At 38.4% G+C, this 26,428-nt stretch overlaps 1 protein-coding gene across 1 annotated transcript; it reads right to left on the bottom strand.

Moving 5' to 3' along the window:
• Positions 1-134: 134 nt before the first annotated feature.
• On the bottom strand, positions 135-21,172 carry IVNS1ABP (influenza virus NS1A binding protein). The gene is made up of 15 exons (XM_007989165.3): positions 20,843-21,172; positions 15,002-15,229; positions 13,013-13,141; positions 12,638-12,807; positions 12,436-12,511; positions 11,130-11,303; positions 10,697-10,822; positions 9,216-9,323; positions 5,246-5,375; positions 4,770-4,994; positions 4,212-4,333; positions 3,990-4,116; positions 3,775-3,906; positions 3,474-3,647; positions 135-2,030 (listed from the first exon to the last, which is right to left on the bottom strand). The coding sequence occupies exons 3-15, from the start codon at positions 13,121-13,123 to the stop codon at positions 1,777-1,779; spliced, it is 1,929 nt and encodes a 642-aa protein (XP_007987356.1). The 5' UTR covers positions 13,124-13,141; positions 15,002-15,229; positions 20,843-21,172; the 3' UTR covers positions 135-1,776.
• Positions 21,173-26,428: the final 5,256 nt, after the last annotated feature.

The raw sequence follows: 26,428 nt of genomic DNA, 5'->3' as shown, positions 1-26,428 counted from the left end.
AAAAAAGATACTTTTTGGCCACCAAACTACCTCTTTGGCATCCAAGGTAATGCAGGAAAACTTTGACCCAAAGTATTCGCATATATTATTTGCATTAAGCATGTCACTTATGAAATGAGAAGTGATCTCAAGGATTTTAGGCTGAATCCTCAACTAAAATTTTATTTCCTTGTGCTGAATAGAACACATACAGATCCATATTAAAAACAGTCATCATATTAGGCAAATTCCATCTGTCAATGTAGTTTTAGTCCAGAACCAAACCAGTGTTAGGAATTACAGAGTTACCAACCAAACTGATTTCCTTTCCTGGTGGTTCTTTGTGTAACAGATGAGAGAAATAAAGTGGCAGAGTACCAGTGAACATTTGGAGAAAATACCTAATTATTTTCTTCCTAACCCAAGTTAGCCACTGAATAGTCATCTCAGAATAGTCATCACTGAATAGTCATCTCATCCCAGTTGGCCCATTAGGTTCCTGTGTGCCTCATCTTCTGTGAGAAAAAAAAACCTTATATCATTCCTTATTTCAGATGTAAGATGCCGGGTGAGTTATTTTCCCCAAATTTCTTAAGCTCATTACTGGAAAAAAATTTCTCAAAACTTTTAGTAATGAATGAGTGTACAAGCAGCAATTGGATATTAATCCCATGGTGCAAGGATTTCCTGCAAAGTACCTTTAATGTGTTTGCATCAGCAGCAAGCATTAGGACATGCTATTTTGGCACCATAAGTTAGGTGTGTAGCACTACACATTACAGACCAAGTCATCCCAACCAATATTTATCCATAAGAACAGATAAACTGAACAAAAACATAGTTCTGATAAAACCTGCGTTCACAACCTAATGTAGTTTAAAATAATTTTTTTTCACAATTGAGGGCTGCTATTTAGGATTGTTAATAATAAAAACAGGGATTATATAGAAGATAAAACACTATTTTTTACTGCTATATGTCTTGCTATATAAAACCCTCAACAAGTCAAAATATTTATAACCAGTGTTTCAAATACCAAAAATCACAGCTATGTTACTGTTCAGTAACTCCACTCAAATAAATGTTAGTACTGCATTCTTGAAGGAAAAAAACTGCAGCTGAGGCAAGAGCTCTGAAGTTTGCACTCAGAGAGTTTAAAAGACCCCTACTCTGCAAACTTGAAGACTGCCACTCTGCTTCAATAACTCCAACCTGCCACATTTTACTTCAATAGGTAAAGCACTCTGCTGAGAATATAAAAAGTTATAAAAAGGCAATCATAAAAGATTAAATATTGGTAGGCATGTCAGCTTCCTTTTAATAAAAACAAAAATAGTCAATGTCATCTATTTAAATAAGTATCCTTTGTTATAGAGTGTTCCAGTTATTGAAAAAGGGCCCTTAAAAAACCCAACTGTCTACATCTTTAAACCCTATCCCTCTTACCCCATAATACACATTTGAGGGAAGAGTCATTTAATGTGCAAATTGGCAAAACAAATGTGGAGGAGAGGGGACTTCTTGAAATGATGTGCCCAATCAATTCTCGGTTTATTCTTTTCCAAAAAGTAAAATAACCAAAGTCTTAAAAATACACAAAACAGACCTTCATCTTTGCATTCCTTTCTAAATAAACACAAAAAGTATGTACAGCATGTTTAATAATATGCAATATGCAAAAGCTTTGTGTTGCTGTTAGCAACATCTATACCCACCCACCCTCCTTATTCACAAGTGTACCTCTACTAAACACAATTACATCACTAAGCCTGTTAGTTTGAGAGGGTCTTAAATTTGTTAAAACTGGAAAATCTTTGTATAGGGGCTCCATTCATTTGACTCAAGGTTGTAGACTTCCACCGTATTCAGAAATTCATTGCCATCGAATCCTCCCACTGCATAAATGGTGTTTCCTACAGTTGCAATCCCAGCATTGCTCCTTGGTGAAGTCATATTTCCCATCATCTTCCACTCATTTCTAGTTGGATCATACATTTCTACACAACTGATGGCATGAGAACCATCAAAGCCACCACATACAAACAGTTTTCCTAAAAGAGAAATGACATGGGGTAAATCCAGAGACTAAAGTATAATAAGGTAAAACTCCCCTAAATCTGTCTTTTGCTTAAAAATCAGTGGTTTTAAAAATAGAAATGCCTGTTCATTCTGTCAAAAAGAATTTATTAAATGCTACTAATATGGCAAATACTCTCTAAGAGCTGGGAATCAAATCAATAAAAAAACCATTCCCATATGGAACTTAGGCAACTTAAAAGGGGAAGGGAGAGGAAGCAGTAGCAGCATCTAAATAAAGTACAATTTTCACAAAAACTCTGTGGTAGTTACTACTATTATTTCAAAGAAGAAAAGAAACAGGAAGAAGCTGGTCAATTATCCTACAGATGCAGTTACTAAGTAGCAAACCAGAATAGTTCTGTGCACTGGACTTTGTATCAGCCCAATGTACAGAATTAAGACTCAGAAGAGATTATAGGAAAGCAGAAAAATATTTTAGGGCTTTCCAACTGTATAAAATGATTTTGGGGCCAGGTGCAGTGGCTCATGCCTATAATCCCAATACTATGGGAGCCCAAGGTGGGAGGACTGCATGAGTCCAGGGGTTCAAGACCAGCCTGGGCAACACAGTGAGACCATGTCTCAATTAAAAAATAAAATAAAATGATTGTGGTACAGAAATTTCTTCTGGAAACAGAGTTATGACTATTTTCAAATAGATAAAATGTTAGCAATAAATACTCTGTAGCTTAGAAAAAATTTTATTACTGATTCTCAAATTCATTATTTTTTCATTTGACCATCTATTAACCAGCTTGCATTCTATGTATCTGTAAACCACACTGACAAGGCTCTAGGCCAATAGGCCGTGTCTACCCTTAAGCTTTCACCAGTTGAGCCGTAAGCCTACTAAAATTCAGCCTGGTACCAAAAACAATGCTAACTTTTAAATTATGGTTATATACTTAGACATTAAATAAAAGTCAATAAAATGGATGTGGAAAGAAAGCTATGTCTACATTTAAAAAGTTTAATACTTTGGAAACTTGTTAAAATAGTCTAAAGGTTATATTTCCAATTAGGTATGGAGTAGACAGTTGGAAAAGACCAGGGATTTGCATTTACTTTGTTTTGAAGATCAGATTCTTTAAATTCTGGCTCTCTGGGAAACTCAAAATCCAAGATGATGCATTATGGATATGTTTTATAGAAGAAAATGACTTGGAAATTCACTCAGTGCACCCATCAAAAGACTGGCAAATTAATTTTAAGTTATATATCAAGTATTATAAGTCTTTGATTAGCAAATGTATTTCTAAAGGACAAATCACCCTAATCTCTATTGCATCACCAGAGATGACTGCTTCTGAATTCTTAACTGTACAACTATAGTTATCATTGACCTTTTCTCTCAGAGTTTTAGAACAAAGTCTTGCCACTATCTACTCTTCACTTCTCCAAATCTCAACACTCACCATTAAGAACAGCCACTCCAGCTCCTCGTCTAGCCACATTCATGGGTGCAATTAAAGTCCAGGTGTTATTTTCAGGATTGTATCGTTCTACTGTGTTCAGACAATTCCAAGATTCTGCACCTCCGATTATGTACAAATAACCACCAAGCTCACAGACTGCAGACTGGTGTCTCCCTAAAAGAAAAGTCAAGTCAAGATTATTGCTACATCTCCCAGACTTTAAGTGTGTACTACACATACTGTTAATTTAAAGGTCTTTAAAAAAAAAAAAAAAAGGAAAAAAGGAAAAAAATCAACTTACGAATGTTAAGAGGAGCACAGCTCGTCCACAACTTTGTTACAGGATCAAATACATCACAATTTTTCAGTCCTTTTTGACCATATGGATCAGAGCCACCAACGATGTATAATTTTCCATCCAGAGCACACACTCCTATGTAAGTATAAAATAAAGTTATATATTGATAATTTAATTATCATATTTAAATACTGGATATCTCAGGAGAAAATTATTACCTGCATTACAACGGTTAGTTCTCAATTCTGGAACAGGAATCCAGTCATCTATGTTTGAATCATACATCTCTCCACAACTCAGGTCATCTGAGTGGCCATTTGATCCACCTACCACATAGAGCTGGCCCTATGCCAAAAGTGAGAGATGAGAATTTCCAGCATCCTGAAGTTACGAGGAAAAAGCTAACTATATAGGTTGCTCCTGGAACATGATGTGCTTACCATGAGTACAGCCATTTGAAATCGGGCTCTTGGTGTTCTCATGGGAGCAAGAAAGGACCAATGATCTGTATGTGGGTCGTAGCATTCGACTGTTCGAAGACATTCCTCTCTGTTATAGCCACCTGGTAAAAAATAAAACCATATAGACTTATGTTTAAAGTATTAAACTGGGCCATGGTTTCTAGTCCTGTAAGTTTAAGAAATCTGCACAATGAGAAAAAGTATTAAAACTTTTTAGGGATGCCTTAGTTGATCTTTTAACTTAAGTGCTTGTAATAGCTAAAAAAATAACATTATCAGTATAAGTAAACTGCTTAAGTCTTGGCTTGAAAATTAGAAAAATTTAGCCATGACATAATTTTTTTTTAAATTAGAGACAGACATTGAACTGAAGGTTAGCCATATTCAATAGTATTGTTATTTCCCTGTCTTATTGGATTGCCATGAAAGATGGCATATTAAACCCTCTCTTTGAAAGTCTGCATGTTACAAAAATGCCCATCTACATGCTTAGCCAGTTGACTGCTTCTGTTATGTCACTCATCCTTCTGTTCCTACCTGCAGCTATGAGTTTGCCATTCATCTCTGCTGTTCCTAGACCAGATCGTGCGTACTGCATAGGAGACATGGGCTTTTCGATTAGCTCATCTTGTTGCATCTCAAAGCTTAAACTCTTACTTAGTTTTGGAGTACTTGTTGGTGAGCTCTGTGGGCTATTTCTCCCATGAAGAAAAATGACACAGAATATACCATCCAGCACAGCCAGGCACAAGTAAGTGTTATCTGTAAGCACAAGAATTCCAGGTTTAAGATGTAATTATTACTTTTGGTTGGTGTATATGATCCTGAATTGGACTCCACAGTCTCCACATCCCAGACTGGAACAATCTGCTCTCATTTTCCAAATTTAATTGCTTCTGAGTTTTTTCCTCGAGTAGTCAATTTAAAAGGTATTAAATTGGCAACACTCCTTCTTAAACATAGGTAAGCTGAAAACAATGCTGAAAACAATCTGGCAAGTGTCATATACTTACTTGAAGTCTTTTCTGAAGCAACGATTTTCCACTCATGCTTAGGGCTTTGTACTGTAGCATTTGGAGAAGAGAGACATCCAGTTGAACTGCTACTTATCTGCTTATGGCCATTCTCACGTGGTGGCTTTTTCTGCAAAATCAAAAGGTAGCTACAGAAACCTAGCCAAAGACCATATCTGATGTACCTTTGTTCCTGAGCTATTCCACAACACTGAGTATCCTTCACCTATATATGACATTTATAGGACACTAACTTTAACTCAAGCCAGCACTTTCCAAATGACAAATTACTGGCATACTTCCACCTCCACTTAATGATGAGACAACTACACCTAAACAATTACCCTAGGTAAGAAAAAGCTCAATTTTAACAATTTGAAAAACATGTTGCAAATCAAGACCTCAATAGAAGAAAGGAAAAAACCAATCTATAATTGATATAAGCTCACAGATTTTTATATTAAGTATAGAATCTTCTAAAAGAATGTTGTAAATTTAAAATAGTATGAATTAACAGAGAATACATTTAACCCACTATTTTCATGAAACTGTCAAACCTAACTAAATCATATGTACAGGTATCCTTCATACAATGCCAGCAAAACGTAAGCAGACATAGATTCATCCGGTTTCTCTGAAAGTACTTTACAGGAAAAAAGTGGCAATTACAAGAAACACTTAAAAGAATATTTCTTTAGGTATTATAGAGTGGTTTTCTAGACAAAATTACATCAAAACACAAGAAACAGTAATCAGAAATGAAACATTACTAAAAACAACCAAATATTCACAAAAGTAGAATATACAGGAACACTAAAGAGGGAGAAATGAACAAAGCTGCCAATATCCAAATAATTGTAAGAGAACTACTTTACACATGTGTTCTCATGTATGAGTTTTCCTTGATGGTTTCCTTCCAATTACTTTAGCCTTTGCCACTTCCAAAGGATATGATCTTTTGGAACTGGAAGAGTAAAGACTACTCTGAGAGGAACTGCCAAATGAACAGGTAGCACCTTCAGCTCCTGGCCTAATTTGCTCATCCCACTTGTGCTGGTCCAGACGGCCAGACCACAAGGATAGGTAAAATTTCTAATGGAAATTTCTGTTGCTAGTGGAAGCAAAAAGCCACATAACAAGTAATAGAGAAAAAGATTTTGGTAGCTACTTGAAGCTATAAGAAAAAGCTATATCAAAAGTTAGGCCTGAGTGTGGTTACAACATACATAGGCTATTTTGAGAAAAGGCAGGGAATATATCATCAATGGTTATCATTAAATTCCACTTAGATGTTTATTATGTACCTAGGTATTACTAGATACTTTATTTACATCATCTTTTTTAGTCCAGTGAGGGTGATATTATCTACCCATTTTATAGATAAAAATATTGAAACTCAAGAAGATACGCATTGCCCAAGGCAATACAGCTAAAAGAAAGACTAGGACTTATGAAGATAAACCCCACCCTTTTTATACTATGACAAGTTACATCATAGTATGAAACAGATTTACACTATGACAGGCTGTTTTCCAGTTTTTCACTGTTACTAAAGTTGTGAATGCATCTGTTCGTATCACTTTTATACTATGAATATTAAGAATAAAAAATAAGGTTAGACTTATCTAACCTTATCTATTATTATGAATTACAAAGTACATAAAACCTCATCCCAACCTATGGGAAGAAGGGATCCAAATATCACAAATGGATGATGCTTACATTGAGGCTGTATTGGGGTAAGAAAACTGTTCTAATATACAAACTATAATTAAGAGAAAATGACTGTGGAAGAGAAAGGCCCTATAGCAATGCTTCATAACAATGCCTAATAACAAACATAATATAGAAATGCTGGTTAAATCCTTTAAATGTGAAGGATATATCCCTAAACCTTATTTTACATGACCTCCCAGAGGATTTGACAGTGTACAGTTTAGTTCTCCTTCAAATTTTCTTCTCCTACCTTAGGCAGCTTTTACAACATGATTAGATTCTTATTGTCCTGTAACTTTTCTAATGGCTTCTTCTCAATGTTCTTTTCTTTTCTTGAAGTCTAACATGTGTCCCTCTCATCCTCTTCAATTCATCATCTCTATTCATGGCATCACATTCTAATGAGTCACACATGTCAGAATCCCACTTACTCTCAAATTCTTCCTTTTCCCTCATCTTGCTAAGCAATCACTAAGGCCTGCTAAGTCAACCTTTGTTAATATAAATGTCTACTTATAGACATACATAAAAAATCCATCCTTTCTCCTTCATACCCCTAGATTAAGCCCTCATCATTTTTTTAAAACCTGAACTACTACTGGCAATAGTCTATAAACTGGGCTCAAACTTTTATTGATCTTCTGCATCTGGTTATAAAAACAGGAAGGGTCCAAGGCAACAATTTTAGAAAATAAAAAACCAGAAATCAGTTGGAATATCCCAGCCCAGAGACTGCTACCTAATAGTTAGACTGTTCCCCAGTTTTTCACTATTACTAAAGTTGTGAATGCATAACTTTCATATCACTGTAGTCTTACCTAAGGCTTCCCACTGCCTATAGCATAAAGTATAAGCCCCATTCGATACTCTTTGCTATCTAACACTTCTCCCTTTATCTGCTATGCAGACTCCTCTAAATCCTAAGACTGCTCAAAAGTTACCTCTTGTGTGAAATATCCCTGGCTTCTCTCCTGTCTCATTGTGTCCTCCCCTTTAGGCCTTTCATAGCTACCTCTTATAAGCCTGTATTGTTTTGCCCACTCTTAGAAGGTCCTACAAGCAGAAACTGTCTCTTAGACACATTTTTGTGTTGCCATACAGAACATTATGGCCTGCCATTTATTGGGCACTCAACCTCTCTGCATGTTGAAAACATACTTTTAAAATGTTAACTCGAAATGTTTAGAGTTAAGGGGGAAAATATCCTCAATATATTCAAAAGGTACAAACTAAGTTCTCAACTAATTCAAATTCCAAAACTTTTAGAAAATAAAGATATTCACCCACTATTGCCACAGGACACCAGAGAGCTAACACCTGATAATTTGTAACCATATAGGCTACTACTAAGTCTACCACTTACCCTCTGATTTTTAAAGAAAAGCATTCCTCAGTCTGGGTTGAGTCAACTACTTTATAGCTTGTCCCTCAAAAACATAATTTGAGCTAAAGGCCAAATAAAAAGAGGCAAGAGAAAGGCTGCCAGGATGCTAGAAACCTTCTCTTCTTGATTTGGGTAGTGTTTACACTGGTAGGTTCACTGTGTGGCAATTATGACTTGTGTACTTTTCTGTATTTGTCCATAAACTTAAAAAGTTTAGACCTGAGAAGTTTGTTCTCTAGTAATTGTTGATAATGTGTCTGAATAATTATGTGTTTACCCATGAAATTGGATTTTATAAAATGCAAAGTAACTCAATCGGCACAGTGGAACTCTACTATATTTTAATTCATTTTGGTTAAGAAACATCTAGATCAGGTTGTAACATATGATCAACCACTTTTAAACTTATTACATTGTATAGTCCATCTTACCTATACCATTTCTAATTTCCAGTGAGACAGCTCAGTAGTTAAGGTAACATCCAAAATTTCTTTCATAGCCATCAACAATTTAAGTCCCCCTGCCCCTTTTTTAAAAAAACTGAGTTTATCAGTCATGCCTGCCACAAACAACTACTTTTCATAATCTTTCCAAATAATTTCTATATTGTTCCATCTTATTGGTCTTTACTATTTGTAATTCCTGCTTTATGAGAAAAAAATTTCAATAGGGTTTCCTAATTCGTTAATATCTTTTCATGTGGCAAAAATACTAACTCTAAGATATGCTTGTTTTCTCCCAAAAATGTTTCTGTCCAGTTATACCAATGAAATTGGTCTACTTTCCTTTATTAAAGGAAAATTTAAGTATGCTATCAAATTCTCTAGTCAAATTTTAACCTGAGGTTACCTCAGACTGTGCAATGTGTACCTGCACAAACTGAATGTGGTCATCATCACTGCCAAACACCTCAGCCTGTCCATCTAGTAGGTTCCCATCAAGCAGCTTGTGATCAGCTGAGTAGTACAAGGTTTGAACCTGCAAAACAGCAACAGAACACCCATGTGGCTACGGTCACCATGGCTACTCCACTAGTATGCAGATTACACAAACGCCTCAAGGTAACCTCCAGTGTGCTTCTTGAACTTCTTGACATATTACTCTGGCAGGATCCGGAGGTAAAGAAAAATACATGTCATGGTGGTAAAAATTTTAAAAAAACAAAAACAAAAAACCAAAATCAAATACAAAATCTTCCAATACTGGCTGAAGAGTCGTTGGCTTGATTGGCTTGAAAGAAATCTTCATTTTTTTCATAGCTTCTATCATATAACAGTAAGAAAAAAAGCACTAGTACAATATATACTCTTAAATAATATACATATTTACAATAAAATACTGAATATAGTTTACACCTTTGCAGATAAGTGGTCTGGTTTGCATAAACATATTTTCTTCCTGTAAGCAATGTCAAGAAAAACAAAGAAAAAACAAATGCAAAATTTCAAGCAAGCTGTAGAGTTATCTCCATTGACAGATGCAAATATATAGCAAATGCATCTGACTTTCAAGTGGGAATCATAGAATTTAAAGATAATCTGTTAGCCCTTTTAGAACATAATGATGACAGTGTTTCTGCAGGCCTAACAGATTTGGTAAGCTCTCAAAGGAACTCGGAAATGTTTAAGTGGAGAGAGAAACTCAAGGTTACTCCACTGCTCCACCTGCGTGTTTTCAATTCCCACCATTTCTCCATCAATTTTGTTTATCTTGTGTATTTTTTTAAAAAGTAGCCCAAGTTAAGTGAGTGACTATATGTATGAACAACACCATTGAAAAACACACAGCTTTAAAGACAAGAATCCTGTAAAGGAGTAAACACCATTAAATCATCATCGTTCTCTGCCCACAGCGGATTTTTCTTAGGAGAACTGGGGCAGGACTGCTGCTTCTTTACGTGTCAATACACTTGAGGTTTCTTCTTGTTTCTTCAGTCTTGGGTATCCTAGTTTTGTTAATAAACCTATGGGGAGATAAATCAATGGGGAGGAACAACCATTAGAAGCTTTTACCTACTTGTCAAATTTAAAGCAAAAACCTGTGAAGAAAAATTAAGAATCTACAGAAAATTTCAGTACCACTTCCCATTTCTAAAGCAAATTACAAGCTACTTTAAAGAAAGTTAACAGCACATAATAAGCAAAGAAATAAAAAAAGAAAAGCAGAAGACCAAACTGAACAGTTCATTCAGCTCACCTGGACACCCCCCCTGTTTCTCAGCTTAGGGGTACCTATAGCAAAATTTAAATTCTTTAGGGTCATGGTTATAAAATAAAAGTGAAAGGGAATCCTTCATGTTATAGCAAAATAATTTTTAAAAGTGGTTGAATCCCATTTACTTTAAAACTAACCTCTTCCATCAGCTCTTCCAGACTGTCTCCATTCTCCCAGATGCTACGCTGCACCCAGTTGATTACCTTTGTATACAATTTGCCATTGCTGGGCAAGCAAACATTATCTTCAAGCATTACCTCCAACTAGAATTGGAAAAAACAATGACATGGATCAGTGTTGGGCTTCTAGTTCTCAGCTTAATTCCCAATTTCATAATAAAGTTGTCATAGATGCACAATTCATTCCATACATTTACTCTAATTTGTAAGGAACCAGTAATCAAAAACAAAGTAAACAAACTGGTAGGTAGAAACTCATTACGCTGCTAAGAATAACAGTATAATTTCGATGTACCATTTCATAATCACTACTCACTTGCTTGAAACACAGACCAAGATTCCATGCCTGGAACTAGATAGTATACATCTGTTTATAGAGTTCACTCCTTACCTTTAGCCTTGGAAGCTTAAGAAACTCCTCCTCTTCCGAAATTTGTAACAAATGCTCCTGAATATAAGCATCAACTTTATTCAACAAACGGGAGTCTCCCATACAACTTGCAAAATTTCGGTAAGAGATGCAGCTGGTAACATCCATTCTTGATAGTAAATAATCACCACAAACCTTGGAAAAGAAATATATGAGTGCCAGCACTTACATATCTTTTATTCAACAAATATTTAATGTTCAGTGTGGTAAACACTATATGAAGATACAAAGATGAAGCAAAAATCACTGTCTTAATACAACAAATGTAATAGTGGTAATAACATGTATACAAATGATAAACATCAAATTATGCTATACAGATATGTAAGTTTTAGTTTAAGGAGAGATGCAACAAATTGAAATGCTATGTAAGTTCACATAAGTATTTTCAAGTAGAATAATTTGGTAAGGCTTCATGAAACAATATCTGAATGGGCTCTACAGGAGAGATGATATTGATATTGAATGCAGACAGAAGTAGAGAAGATGCTGCAAACAATTTAATTTGGTTGGAGAAAAGATAACTAGGAAATAGTTTTGGAAAAACAGCAACTATATTAGGGAAAATCTAGAATACTAAATTCAGGGATACGTGCTATAAATTAAGGAAGGATTTTTGAGCCAAGGAGTGGTATTAGAAGAAGGGCTAGCAAATCAAACTTTTTCTTAAAGGCCCAGATAGTAAAAGCATTTTAGGCTTATAGACCATACTGTTTTGTCACAACTGCTCAATTCTGTCATTGTAGCTGGAAAGCAGCCTAGACCATATGTAAATGAACACACATGGTTGTATTGGAATAAAACTTTATAAAAATAGGCAGCTGGCCGGTAGGCCTTAAGTTTACTGACCCCCATACATTAAGGGATTAAATGCCTGTTTTCCTAAAGTACTTTTTACTATTAAATTCTAGAAGGAATACTTTTAGAGAGCACAGGAAGTTTAGGAGAACACAGAATTGAGGACATAAGTTATGTGATTAACTCTTAAGAAAAACATTTATTTTAATTCATGCTATCAAAGGCTGACATAGCCACCCTACCAGAGAAGACTGCTGAAAGGGTAAGACGTTAGCCCAAGTTATCTGAGAAGTGTGATCTTGCTACATTATTATAGCCAAACAGTTAAAATAACATATTGACTATTCTGAGGGAAAAAAGGGACATTTTCAATTCCTTGAGACTAACAAGATGTTTCATGATAAATTCAGCATTGCAGTAACACAAAATAAGACTCCATAAGTGATTTTATTTACTTCTGATACTCTACCTGCTTTACTCGATCCATCTTCAGCTTTTTTGCTGCAGAATAAACATCTTTTACCAATTCCTTATCTGCTTTCAACCTATTTAAAAAAAAGTTATTTATGATACCAAAGCCTTAAAACACACTTAATTTAAATATATGTAGCAAGACTTGGAATTTTCTGAATATATTCCCTAATTATGTGGTTTACTTCAAATGTACTTACTGAGCAGTGTAGGCATAATTCAACAAGACTTCAACAGCTTCTGGATTGAGATCATCAAATTTAACATGAGAAATTCCATGAGGATCACTATCACTATTAAAGATTTCAAATAAATAGGGACTGCAGCAAGCAAGCACTGCTCTGTGTGCTAACATTTCATGGCCACAGACCTGAAATTATGAAGAATTATAAGTAGTGTGGATTATGTGCTTCTCTAGCTAATTACTACATCAGATTGCTTTATCTTACATTTCTCAGTATTCTTTTAAAAAATCATTTCATTAAATGCCTATGTAAAAGAAAATAAGCAAATCTAAGAACTTATGGCTTTTAGTAATAAAAAATTCTATAAATTTTGAATTAAGTTTTAAATACCTGAAGTCGAACATCACAGAACTGGCCACTTTTCCTCAGGGCATTTAATTTGGCAACAGAAGACTCAATAAAATTTTCATCCTCAAACATCAAATATCCATTGGGAATCATTTTTCCTTATAAATTTGGCTAAATGAAAAGAAAGCCGAGTTATTTTACTTGCAAATAATGGTTTTAAAAATACAATGCTAAAGAGTAATACAGTCTCTTTATTCTCAAATTCCATCCTATAAATGATACATAAAAATTTCATCACACAAAAACTTAGCTGAAACAACACCTGTGCTGAATGTCCAAGTCTTTGTTCCCTAATACTTTGGTCATAAGACTTCCAAAAGATTCAAACAGTAGCAGCTATCTCACCAATTTTGGCTGGGTTCCCATGCCTATTAAGCAAATTGATTCTGAAGGGAAGGAAATGAAACTCCATCCTGCCCAAACCCAAATAACAAGTAACCTAAAAGCCTGAAAGGGTGAAATAGCCAGTACACACAGGTTTCCTTGGATTTGGGCTCCTGTCATTCCTTTACCCACAAGTGAGAAAAACTATTATTTATCCTAATCCTGCCCCTTTTCAGTTTCCTTAAAGGGCCCCCAATTTGCTCCTAGTCTTCAAAATTATATACAGTCAAGATTTATATGCAGAAAATTGCCCAATTTCTTCCTCCGTTGCCATATACACAGACTTAAAAAGTCTGATTAGTCTTGTCACTGTATCTACAAAATGATTTTTATAAATGTTTTGAAACATAAGTGATTAAAAATGAACTTATATTCTGTTCCTTTCATATATTCTAAATCACTTATCTCATCAGATTATATAAATATAAATGGGAACTTAAAATTTTTTTGCATTTTACCATTACTTATGAACAACTGACTAATGACTACACAAAATGCATAATTAAAAAACAGTAATAGGCCAGGCGCTATGGCTCACACCTGTAATCCCAGCACTTTGGGAGGCCGAGACAGGTGGATCATTTGAGGTCAGGAGTTCAAAACCAGCCTGGCCAACATGGTGAAATCCTGTCTCTACTAAAAATACAAAATTTAGCCAGGTGTGGTGGTGGGCGCCTGTAATCCCAGCTACTTGTGGGGGCTGAGGCAGGAGAATCGCTTGAACCCAGGAGGCAAAGGTTGCAGTGAGCCGAGATCGTACCACTGCACTCCAGCCTGGGCAACAGAGAGACTCCATCTCAAAAAACAAAATAAAGAACAGTAATAGGGAGGCCAAGGCAAGAAGACTGCTTGAGCCCAGGGGTTTGAGACCAGTCTGGGAAACACAGTGAAATCCTCTCTCTACAGAAAATGTAAAAATTAGCCCGTCATGGTGGCGACGCACACCTCTAGTTTCAGTTACTAGGAAGGCTGAGTCAGGAGAATCACTTGAGCCCAGGAGTTCCAGGCTGCAATGAGCTATGATCCCACCACTGCACTCCAGCCTGGGCAACAGAGTGAGACCCTATCTCTCTAATTTTAAAAAAAAGAAGGCAGTAAGAAATTTTACTTTGAAGTCAAAATATAGAAAAGAAAAATACGAAAATGTTTTTTTTTTTTTTTTTTTTTTTTTTTTTGAGATGGAGTCTTGCTCTGTCACCCAGGCTGGAGTGCAGTGGCCGGATCTCAGCTCACTGCAAGCTCCGCCTCCCGGGTTCACGCCATTCTCCTGCCTCAGCCTCCCGAGTAGCTGGGACTACAGGCGCCCGCCACCTCGCCCGGCTAGTTTTTTTTTTTGTATTTTTAGTAGAGACAGGGTTTCACCATGTTAGCCAGGATGGTCTCGATCTCCTGACCTCGTGATCCGCCCGTCTCGGCCTCCCAAAGTGCTGGGATTACAGGCTTGAGCCACCGCGCCTTATACTCAAATGATTACTGACTTCTCTGCCTTTAAAAAAAAAAAGTATGAAAGGTTTACTGTACTCCACATATCGTCTTCAGAAAAACAATGTGTCTTAATACTGGACTAGGCAGAGAATATTCACTTACCTACTCTGTTGGTGGCAAATGTATTTCTGGGAACTCTTAAGTAATCCAAGGACAAAGGAGTGTTAAAAGGCGTACTTCGTCAGGGTATGAAGACAGGTGGTTGAAGTGAAGGCAGATGTGTCTTAAGCTCTAATGGTGATTCCAAAACTACCAGGCTTGAAAATGATGTAATCAAGTCCTTAAAAGCTATAGACACGAATTTCTTCTGTGATAATGGTGCATCATAATCTATAACAATGATAAATTTGAGTTATTCAGAATGATCAAAGACTCATTGATCTAGGTAGAGCAGATCATGTAAAACAAGTCCTGATCTTCAAGAGATTTGAGCTAAATGGCAAAAATATTCCCATTACATAAAAAAAGAACACAAATGTAATTCCACATAAACATTTTTCATTTAACTTGTAACAACCCAAGTGATCTAAAAAAAAAAAAAAGCCGGTCCTTTCCCAAAGACCGGGGACTAATGACGTGTTTATGAGAGGTATAAAAGCACAAGACTTACAGAACAAATGTCAATACTGTTTAACTCTAATATTCTTTACTATTAATTTCCAACTAATATGCCAACATGCGATCTGTTTTGAGCCCGCAAGCAACCTTAGGCATTATTCCCAAGCATATATACTATGTTACTGTTCCTCAAAATGAACTCTGCACTTCCCAGACTCTGTTAAGTTTGTTCAAGTTCTCTCTACCTGGAGGCCCTTAACCCAACCTATGCCAGAGGAAATTTTACAGCCATAGAGCCTCTGCCACATGCTCCCAGTTGGGAAGCAGTTTCTCCTCATGTTCCACATATAGAACCCTCTCTGAGAGGTATTTATGATCTTCCAGCTGGTCTATTTCATGCTGTATTTATATATACTTGTTTATCTTCCTTGACTCATGGGCAAAGCTTCTGTCTTGTTCATCTTTTGTATCCATCCCATCTCCTTTCTACCAGGACTAGCCTAAAATCTTGAACATAAAGATGAGTAATTTGTTAGAACAAACTAAACAGAAGGGAAAATACTGATGCCTGTGCTTTGTATGATCATTTTTCTCATATACCGTAATAAACTACCAATGGAATCATTCTGGTTCAAACCTAATCTTCAAGGTAATCAGTCCTACCTATTCTCCCTCCCTCGTTTTCACATCATCAATTACTAGTGTCAAATTCAGACGGTACTTATTTTTTAATCACCTGAACTGCTATTACACCACTATTAATTCTGGAAACCAGAACTAAGAAATAACTTACCTGAAATATGTGCAAATATATTCATTTTTATGGATATATTATCTGTCTTATACATCAATACAATAATTCTAAATCTAACAATTACGTCAAAGTGAATAATCACTTACCACAGGACTCCACTGCAGGCTGGTCCAGTTCGAATTCAACAAACCTACTATGTTTAGTTCAACATGTGTCCTAACAGGTTTCTCTGTAACAGGTTTCATTTCAAGGAAACCCAAGAATGCCAATTCAGGTTGGGATTGTTATGAATGCTTACCCCTGCATTAAAACTGTATCACAGCATTAGGTAATATTGATTTCCTCTGCTCTACCTTTTATCTAGGTTAGTTAATTTGGCTTTTCTCAAGAAACTAGTTCTAGCAAATGTTTTCCAAATATACACAATTCTTTGTACACAGAGAGAACACACTATTCTAAAGAAACCTTCAAACATTTTCAGCCAAGACCTGGCTCAAACTAAGAAAATTTTCATATATATATGATATATACTGGCATGGTCAACTCACAGGCATAGTTGGCAACTCCTAACTTCAGTTTCATAAACTGCTCTTAACATAAGAGTAAGAGGAAGGAGTCCCCATGCAAATTGTTATATTAAAACGCATCCTCTGAAAAGCCAAAAAGATTATAATATGAAGGTACTATTTTAAACTTTGACCAGTTTTATTCATTTTCTACTTGTAAACTTGATCTAACCAAAAACAAAAATGGTATCCATTTACTATATTTGACAAATTGAATGTTCTACCTAAAATTCATTTTGGAAAAAAATGGTTAAAATTACCGCAGCCCTTGGAAAAAACACTGGAGAATTTTTGGGGTGATTTGCATCAGACAAATTTGTACAATATTATTATGAGTTTTGTAGTAAAATGAATCCTATATTTAGTACTTGATTTTTATTTATTTTTTACTCTAATTCCATGACAGATTATTAGTACCTGATTTTTAGTACATCAAGGTCATAATATGAACCTCATCTCTTTAATATCTACTGATCAGAGTACAAAGCTACCTGATTTTAAAAGCCAGCCCAAATCTAGACGACATTTAAGTTAATGCAAACTTATTTTATTTAATTATTGTCCTCATACACTATATTCCTACTTCCCACCCACCTCAAGGATCAGATCAATTTTGGAGGGGATCAGATCAATTCCTGTTGCAAACCATGTTTTTGAAAGTTCACATTTACTTTCATTAAAGTGAGCTAGGGCAAATCAAGAGTTTTAAACTACTCCCCAAACTGACAGGGGATCTTATTTGGTTTATAAAACTCAAGCATGATAACTAGTGGAATTTTAAAAATGGGGAAAATTGTTTTCTTTGAAAATCCAAACCAAAAGCCCAAACATCCTAGAGTCATATAAGAATATAAAACATAGAATTATTTGGTATTTAAAATATACTTTCAACTAAATCTACACCTAGGTCACTATTCTTATACACTGAAAATTAAAACAAGGATCAAATACAATATATTCAGATAAATTCAGGATACTTCTATGGCCACTGCAAGGGATATCGAAGACTCATAAATGAGTAATTAAACTGCTTTAATAACACCCAGAAGAAGTTCATAGCCCAGAAAGATTAGCTTAACTGAAATACAATTCAACAGGACTTATCAAAGTTGTTAAAAAGGCACAATATGTCCTCTGCTAACATTTTTCTCTGGCCTTCAGTAAGAGCAAGATAAAGCAAAAGACAATCATTTGAGGGCAGTCAGCTCCCACCAAGTAGCCATCAACTGCAATTTTAAAGGAAAGACTTTATAATACAAAGTAAATCAACAGATCTTTTTAAAACCAGAGGTTACAGCTTTCCAATGTAACCTCTAAAACCACCATCACTCACCATCCATGTATATGAAAACTCACTGAACTCATTCATTCCATCCAGGCTCATAGTTTTGTAATTCTTTCACTACAACACAAACATATTTGCACCAAATGTGAAGGCACAAACTGAAATGGAATGCTCGTATCATAACACAATAAAAGTTAACTCAGTTCTCTAACCTTGAACACTTCACAGGGCAGTCAGAAAGATAAAACAAGCTATGAAAATAGCTTGAACAGAAAGGAAAAAAGGTATTAGCAAATATATTCCAGAAATGGCAGCTATTTCAGTTTCAACAGATTGTAGATTTGCAGGATGCATATGGTAATAGTGGGCAACGAAGTAAGAAAGCCTAATTCCAAGGTTTAAACAATGCTAAGCACGGAAAGCAGATGAAGAATTTAAACAAGGAAGCATAGGGCATCCTAGCAGAAATGTTGGGGATGGTCTAGAGGAATGAGTAAAGCATGGAAACAGGGCAGTTAAGATTCTGTACACCCGTGCTCCTTTAAGGCAGTGAGGACTTAAGATATTTTATTTTAGATATGTGGCATCCTTATTAAAATCAATTATCAAAATTAAGATATGTGGTATCCTTATTAAAATCAGTTACCAAAAAGCATAACACAAAGTCGTTTATAGTTTGCTACATGGAGAAGGGAAGGAAAGGAAGAATTTGGTTTGAGACGTTCTAATGCTGAGGTATCTGCATGTTAATAACAAAAATGTAATAGTATGATGTTAAGTATAGGTTCGGAAACATTTACAAGATATACAACTTGTAGTTTACAAGTGTGTATTTTCTGTTGTTCTAACAAAAACCCAGAAATCACTCTCTTACAATACTTCAATTTACACACACACACTAGAACATGACATGGTGGGAAGACCCCCAACCTTTAAGAATTCCTATTTGCAGGATTTGACTATACAATCGCACTGCTAAAAAGTGGATGAAATGACTTACTTAGAGTTACTTCATCTTAATATCAATTATTAAGATACTTCCTTAACAGGAAAGCATATTTAAAAACGTATTTGCAAAACTACATTTAATTACCATCTAACAAATCCTTCAAGCAAGAGAAACAAAATCCCACCTTCCAAAACCAAGTAGCCAAAAAGACTAATTTAAAACTAAGACTAAAACCTGAAATGTTTTGTCTTGGGGGGAAAGCTAGAAAATCAACTACAAATTATTGGCTATAGAAATTAGTATCTATCAGTTAACTAGAGATTTCATTTATTAGGAAAACACAGGAAAACTATTCCAGGGCTCTCTTTGGTCAGTGGCTCAAGTTCCGTTTACCTCTGGCTACCAAATTATGGACTTGATAAGTAGCCTGCCAGCTGGCATTAAATGATACTAGTCTCAATCCAATTCTAAAGTCCGTGTTTACCTCACGTCCAGACTTAACCAATACAACTACTCCTTCAGTATCTTTAAGACAGAAGTGTCAGCAGGCTTTAGCCTAAAAGTAATCATCAGTATTTTGTTTTTCCTAAATCAATCACTGGTGCTAGAATTATTAAAAGAAAGCATGGCCTGTGGCACTCTAGTCTATGCTGTACTTATTCATCTGTTAAGAGTGGTACTAGGCTTCCAGAGTTGTCATCTATTAGTAGACAGATCACAACACATACAACGAATAGCTTGACGCCAAGGTGCTCTAACGCTCCATCACTGCAACAGACATTAACAAAAATGCGCCCTCTTGGACATCTGTATTTCTCCTTGAAATGTCAGCTGCCTCAAACCAATAGATATGTCCACTACGGACTGGGCGGGGGGGGAAGTAAATGTAGTTCTCAACTAGTGGTTCAATTTACCCTAGGTTCAACCTTCAGCCTGATACCTTCCTATCTATCATCAAGAGCTTATAATCAGAGACACTTAACCAAAAGCGTGGAGGGACGGAAAAAGAGCAAATCTTGCCACTTCTTTCTTTCATAAAAAAGAAAAAGCGTCCCAGGCCTTCCTCCGCGCGCGGTCAGGCCCGCGCCCACTCCGAAGGCTGCTAGGCGAGGCCCCCAGAGCCCGCACACCCCCGCCCGGGATTGGCCAGCCCTGCAGTCACTCAGTACCGACACGTCAGGGCAGCCGCTCCTTCCCTCCTCCCGCCCCCTTCTCCCCGCGCTTGGCAAGAAAAGCGGGCAACGTGGAGCGGGAACAAAGGACCCCGCGGCCCACGGCGATCGGGGACTCCGTGCCACCCTACTCCAGGCCCGGGGCTGGCTGCCCGCCCACAGCGCCAAATCCCGGGAGCTCTTCCAGAAGAGAATCCCACACCCCAGGCAAACCCAAGGAAAGGTGTCCGCTCCTGACAGCAAGAACGGGGAGTCCCGCGCCCTCCTTCCGGCTGGTCATCCCCTCCCGGCGGCGCCCTAACCAGGCCCCCCAAAACCCTTCGAGCAAAAAACTCTCGTTCCTCCCAGCCTGCCTCCCCCGCGCCAGTGCAGAAAAGGGGTTCGAGCCTCCGCGCTCTCCGAGGCGGCCAGCGCCCGCTCTCGGCCGCCAACGCGACTCGGCAACCATGGCAGCGCTGGAGCGCCGGCCCAGCGCGGCGCGGGCTTCACGTTCCAGAGGGCGGCGGCGGCGGCGGCCGCCGCTTGGGGCTGCCTCCTCTGATGAGGACACCGCTTCCGCGCCTCCTACCCTCTTCCCATCCGCCGGCGCCATCCCTTCATCTCGGATTCTAGCCGCGCCCTCTCCCTCATCTGCCGTTCGTAGAACCAGCGCGTATTACCTGGTTCATCTCTGAAGAGATGGAAACATTCATCTCTAGAGCTTCGATGGGAAGCAGGAGGAAGCGGGCGGGAATCAGCCCAACGGAAGGCGCCAGGAGGCGGCGGAAGGGGGGAGCGGTCAAGTAGAAGGACAAGGGTCCAGTCCGTGGAGACTGAGAGGAGTGGGGAGCGCCACCGAGAACTCGCGGGAACTCGCTCGCTCGCCGACACAGCCGCGCCGAAGCAGCAGGCGCAGAAACTGCGCTCAGCAGCTCTGAGCGACCGACCTCCACGCGCGACCGGGAGACACTGCCTCAGCCGCCGCCGACCGCTCGCGCCGCACCCCCTTGCACGTCACCACGTGCGCCGCCGCCGCCAACCCCTCCCAGCCCGCTTCCGTCTCGAATCCATCTGCAAATCACAGGCGAGCCCCATAAAGATCCCGCTCTAGGCCCCGCCCCCGCCCGCGGCCCCGCCCACATCCCGCCCCGCCCTCCTCCCTCTTCGACTCGGGTTTCTTCCTCCTCGGTGCAACTAGGTCAGCGCAAGGTGATCTGAGGAGATAGGCGGCGCTCGGGGGGCGCCCTCGTTCTTTACCGCGCCTTTGTCCCTCCCTCCGTTCCTTGCTCCGCACCCTCACTTCGTCCAGAGCGTTGCCTGTCCCGGAACTGGTTCCCTCCAGCCTCCCTCACCTGTTCTGACTTCCCCTCGAGGCACAATAGCCTGAGAGATCAGACGTGAGAGATTAGATTGCTCGGCGTCAGACCTACTTCTAGGCAACCCCCCTAGACTGCAGCTGCTCGCCGTGGACATTAGGATCTAGCTGGGCATGAGCCCTTAACTTTGGGGTCGGGGGGGAAGTGGCGTGTGCGGGGAGGAGGCTTGCAGAGTGTGAGAAAGAAGAGAGGCACTCTCAGAAGAAGTCGAACAACTGACCCCTCATTTGGCCTGTTTTGGGTGAGAAGATTGAGTCACTTGGGGAAAAAAACAATTGGAGAAGTCAGAGAAGGTATAATACTATCAGTGGTGCCACAAACACCAGTTTACTTCCAGTTTTCACCGCCCCCCCCCCCCCCCCCGGGTTTGTTTTGTCTGCGTGCAACTCTCCTTTTGTTGGAGACGCTGAGTCAGTTCTCTACTGGTCTTGCCCTCTTCCGGAAAAACAAAACAGGCCTGAGAAGTGGTAGTTCCTATCCTAACCTCCTGGGGCCCTTTAGACCAGGTGCCAGACTTCATTATCCACCCCACCACCTTGCCCAGGAGGGAGATCTGTGAAAGCGAAACGTGATTTAAGCTGGAATCTGGCAGCAACTTCGTGGACTCTGAAGGGCAGGCAGGAAAGGTTTTTTGATTGAAGGAGCGGGATGTAGTGAGGTAAAATTATATCCAAATTAGAGTTTAGTAAAGGGTTCCAGGTTAATGTCCTGTTACGCTTATCCTGATTTGTGGAGGACACTTAAGCTGTCTAGGCCTAACTTTGTGTTTGATCACTCACCTAAATTTGTAGACATTCTAGGAGCTCTTTGTCAATACCTCTTCCCGTTTTTATCTTTATTTATGCTTATGGAAGCAGGAAAAATAAATTTTGGGAGCCTTCATCTGCAATAGAAGGTTTACAACTTTTTATTCTAAAATCTTGAGGCAAGGAGACTTATTCCCCGCCCCTTTTTTCCTCACAGATTTCTTGCATGTCTCCCCCGACCCCACCACTGAGAATTCAATTGTAGGATGAAACAAGAACTAAGATGTCTATTAGTGTGATTTTTATATCTTTCTTAAGGGGAAAAAGACTGACATTTGACGCTGCGCTCTTGTTTTGTCTTGCTGATAATAACTGACAGCAATGTTTACTTTTATTACAAATGAAACTATCAGGGTATGTACCTTTCAAGCTCTTTTAATACAATGGGTTTCATCCTTCCAGTGGGAGAGTGTGAATTGCCCACTCTGGGTAGGCACATGACTGCATGGCCTGTTGGATACATGGTCACACTTGCTGTACTCTAAATAGTGCCTTTGTGACCTGAAACAGTCAACACTTTTCTTAAAGCTACAGTGTGCCTACACTCATTGTATTTTTGCTTTGTATGGAATTTCAAATTTTCTTATTACCTTCTCTATGAATAATGGCATAACTTATGCATTCCATTTGCCTTTCAGGGAAGTTGATGGCTAATTTCAACCTCTTAAAGTAACAAATTATGTTGTAAGATTTTGCTCTTAATGTAGCAGTCCCCCTTATCCTTGGTTTCACTTTCCAAGATTTTGTCAACCATGGCCCAAAAATATTACCTCACTACTCTTGCATTTGGGGAGTACTACTACATAAAATGATAGTTATATGAACACAAGCACTGTCACACTGCAACAGTCTCACAACCCAGACAGCAACTGGCTAATGGCAGTCTGGGCAGGGACAGAGGGGACTGTGCTCCTCAGAATGGTGCACAGTTTAAAACTTATGAGTTATTTCTGGAATTTTCTATTTATGTCACAATACTTATGTCATTTACCTCACTTCATCTCATCATGTAGGTATTTTATCATCTCACATCACAAGAAGGAGAAGGGTGAGTTCAGTACACTAAGATGCTTTGAGAGGGAGACCATACATAACTTTTATTATGGTATACTCTTAAAATTGTTCTATTTTATTTTATTATTATTATTTTTTTGAGACAGAGTTTTGCGCCTCTCTCCCAACCAGGAGTATAATGGCACAATTTCAGTTCACTGCAACCTCGGCCTCTAGGGTTCAAGCAATTCTCCTGCCTCAGCCTCCCGAGTAGCTGGGATTACAGGTGCCTGCCACCACACCCAGCTAATTTTTGTATTTTTAGTAGAGATAGGGTTTTGCCATGTTGGCCAGTCTGGTCTCGAACTCCTGACCCCAGGTGATCTGCCCACCTCGGCCTCCCAAAGTGCTGGGATTACAGGCATGAGCCACAGTGCCCAGCCTGTTCTATTTTTATTATTAAGTTATTGTTAATCTCTTACTGTGCCTAATTTATAAGTGAAACTTTATCATAGGTATGTATGTATAGGAAAAAACATAGTGCATTTACAGTTCGATACTATCTGAGGTTTCAGGCATCCACTGAGGGTCTTGGAACATAACCACCAGGCATAAGGGGGTGGGGGTGACTACTGTACTTAGGTAAGCTTTATTTGGAAAGTGCGTAATAAAAATAAAATGTATGAATTTCTTGAGTACCTATTTTGTGTCAGGTCCTGAGAAAGATAAATTAGAAATTGGTGTCAATCTGCCATCTTTTCCTTGTTCACCCTGATCCTGCTTCAGATGTTGTCTCTGACCTTAACTGACTTGTGTTTTGTTATTCTTGATGTATTAGTTTGCTAGGGCTGCCATAACAGACTGAGTGGCTTAAACAACAGAACATTGTCAAGCATGATGGCTCACACCTATAATCCTAGCTACTGGTGGCAGCGAGAGGATCACTTGAGCCCAGGAATTCAAGACTGCAGTGACCTGTGATTGTGCCACTGCATTCAGGCAACAGAGTAAGACCCTGTCTCTAAAAAACAAAAACAAAAAACCCTCCAGAAATTTGTTTTACGGTTCTGAAGGCTAGAAGTCTGAGATCAAGGTATTGTCAGGGCCCTATTTCCTCTGAAGGCTCTAGACGACTCTCCTAACTTCTGGTAGTTCCTTGGCTTGTCAACATAACTCCAGTTTTCACAAGATACTCTCCCTGTCTGAGTGTCTGTTCAAATTTCCCCTTTTTATATGGATACCAGGCTTAATTGGATTAGGGACCCACCTTACTCCAGTATGACGTCATTTTAACTAAATCTGCAACTACTCTGTTTCCAGATAAGGTCACATTTTGAGGTACTAGGGGTTAGGACTTTAACATACAAATGTTGAGGGAACACAGTTCAACTCATAAAACCTTAGTTCATTGTTTCTTAAGTGTGGTCCACTGACCACATTTGTTGGAATCACCTGTGTATTCTTACTAGAAACGCAGGTCCTTAGGCTTTACCCTAGACTAATGATTTTCAAAGGAAGCGAGTAATTTTCCCCTGGGGAATATTTGGCAATCCCTGGAAACATGACCGGGGGAGACGTGCTACAGGTATCTAGTGGACCTGGAATGCTGCTGAGCATCCTACAAGGCACAGGACACTGTCCCACAACAAAAAATGATTCCACCTGAAATGTCAGTCGTGCCAGGATTGAGAAACCCTATCCTAAAATTGGTAAGTTTAGTCTCTGGGAAAGTGACCTGGAAACCTACATTTTGACAAACACCCTAGCATCTTGTACCCCTACTGAAGCCGGAAAACCACTGCAAATACAAAAGCCTTTTCTAGGCATGTGAACGTGCTCCATTTCTCCTCATATATTGGTCATCTCTCTTATTTGTTAACCATGCTAATGATGATAAGCTGATTTTATTCAATACTACTACTTAGCAATTCAGTTTACCAGTCATAGTCTTAATTTCAGTTGGAATCTTATTTACATTTTAAAACTTCTATGCCACATTACATTATTTTTGATCAACTGTCTGTATTTTCTGGGTGTCATTTGCTTAATGAAAAACTGTTGCCAATTTGTGACTTGGCAAAGAAAGCAATGCTTTGCCTGCCTCCTCCAGTCTGCTAGTTTCTCCTGTACTCTAAGTGACTGACTCTTCTGTCATATATTTCTTTCATCCCTTGCAGTCAGTGCTGCTGTTCTCAATTTCTTTCTCTTCTTTCCTTTTGGCACTTGAAAATATTTTTAGGTTATATTAATGGTGTCTTAAGAGCCGAAACAAGGAAATGGTAGTGTCATAAAAGGCACAAAAAGCCTAGGGAAAAGTCTTAAGACTTCCATACTTACTTCCACTAAAGTAGGTCATTGGAAATTGTGTTACAATGTATAACAAATTGAGAACTTGATGCCTCTGTTAAAAAAAAAAAAAAAAAAAAAAAAGGCTTTTTAAATTAGTATTCCCTTTCAGAGAAAATCTTCCATTTTCCAGATAAGGCTTCCGTAGATACCTCATCAGAATAAGGCAAACTGTGAGTACTTAAAAAAAAAAAAAAAAAAAAATCCAAGGATTTGGGCAAGGTGGCACCTGCCTATAACCCCAGCTACTAGGGAGGCTGAGGCAGGAGGATCTCTTGAGCCCAGGAATTCAAGACCCGCCTGGGCAACATAGTGAGACCCCTTTTCTAAAAAATAAAAAAATCCAAGAGTTATAATTCTCCAAATACGTGCCTCAGAATACTTTAGTCTTGAATTATTCCTGGAAGCTATTACATTATCCCAGCAAACTATTTTACTAATGACTTTTTGCCAGTTTTCTAAAATAATTTCTGTTAATGTTTTTGAGAACAGTTCCAGCCTCCTCATCCAACAACCAGGATTCCCTAATAGTTTCTCTTTCTTTCAACAGTTTCTTAGGAATTAAAACTTCTTATGTCATTCAAACATGTATCCTCGAACATTGTATAACCTTCAAGCCTGCTCTATCTTTGGACATGTCATATTCAGCCATGAACTCTGATGTATAGCCTGGGCTTCAAACAAAAAAACTTATTTTTTAATCAACTTGATTGCTGAGAATGAGCAAGGCGTGGAATAAGCAGCC

This window comes from Chlorocebus sabaeus, chromosome 25, assembly GCF_047675955.1.
Source record: "Chlorocebus sabaeus isolate Y175 chromosome 25, mChlSab1.0.hap1, whole genome shotgun sequence".
Taxonomy (NCBI): domain Eukaryota; kingdom Metazoa; phylum Chordata; class Mammalia; order Primates; family Cercopithecidae; genus Chlorocebus; species Chlorocebus sabaeus.
This window is presented reverse-complemented; position numbering and strand designations above follow the sequence as displayed.

Coding starts and splice junctions, on each gene's coding strand:
- IVNS1ABP (XM_007989165.3), bottom strand. CDS start 13,123: ATGATTCCCAATGGATATTTGATGTTTGAGGATGAAAATTTTATTGAG. Junction 12,512..12,637: donor AATTATGCCTACACTGCTCA/GTAAGTACATTT, acceptor TTTTTTAAATAG/GTTGAAAGCAGATAAGGAAT. Junction 5,376..9,215: donor ACCACATTCAGTTTGTGCAG/GTACACATTGCA, acceptor TTGATTTTGCAG/AAAAAGCCACCACGTGAGAA.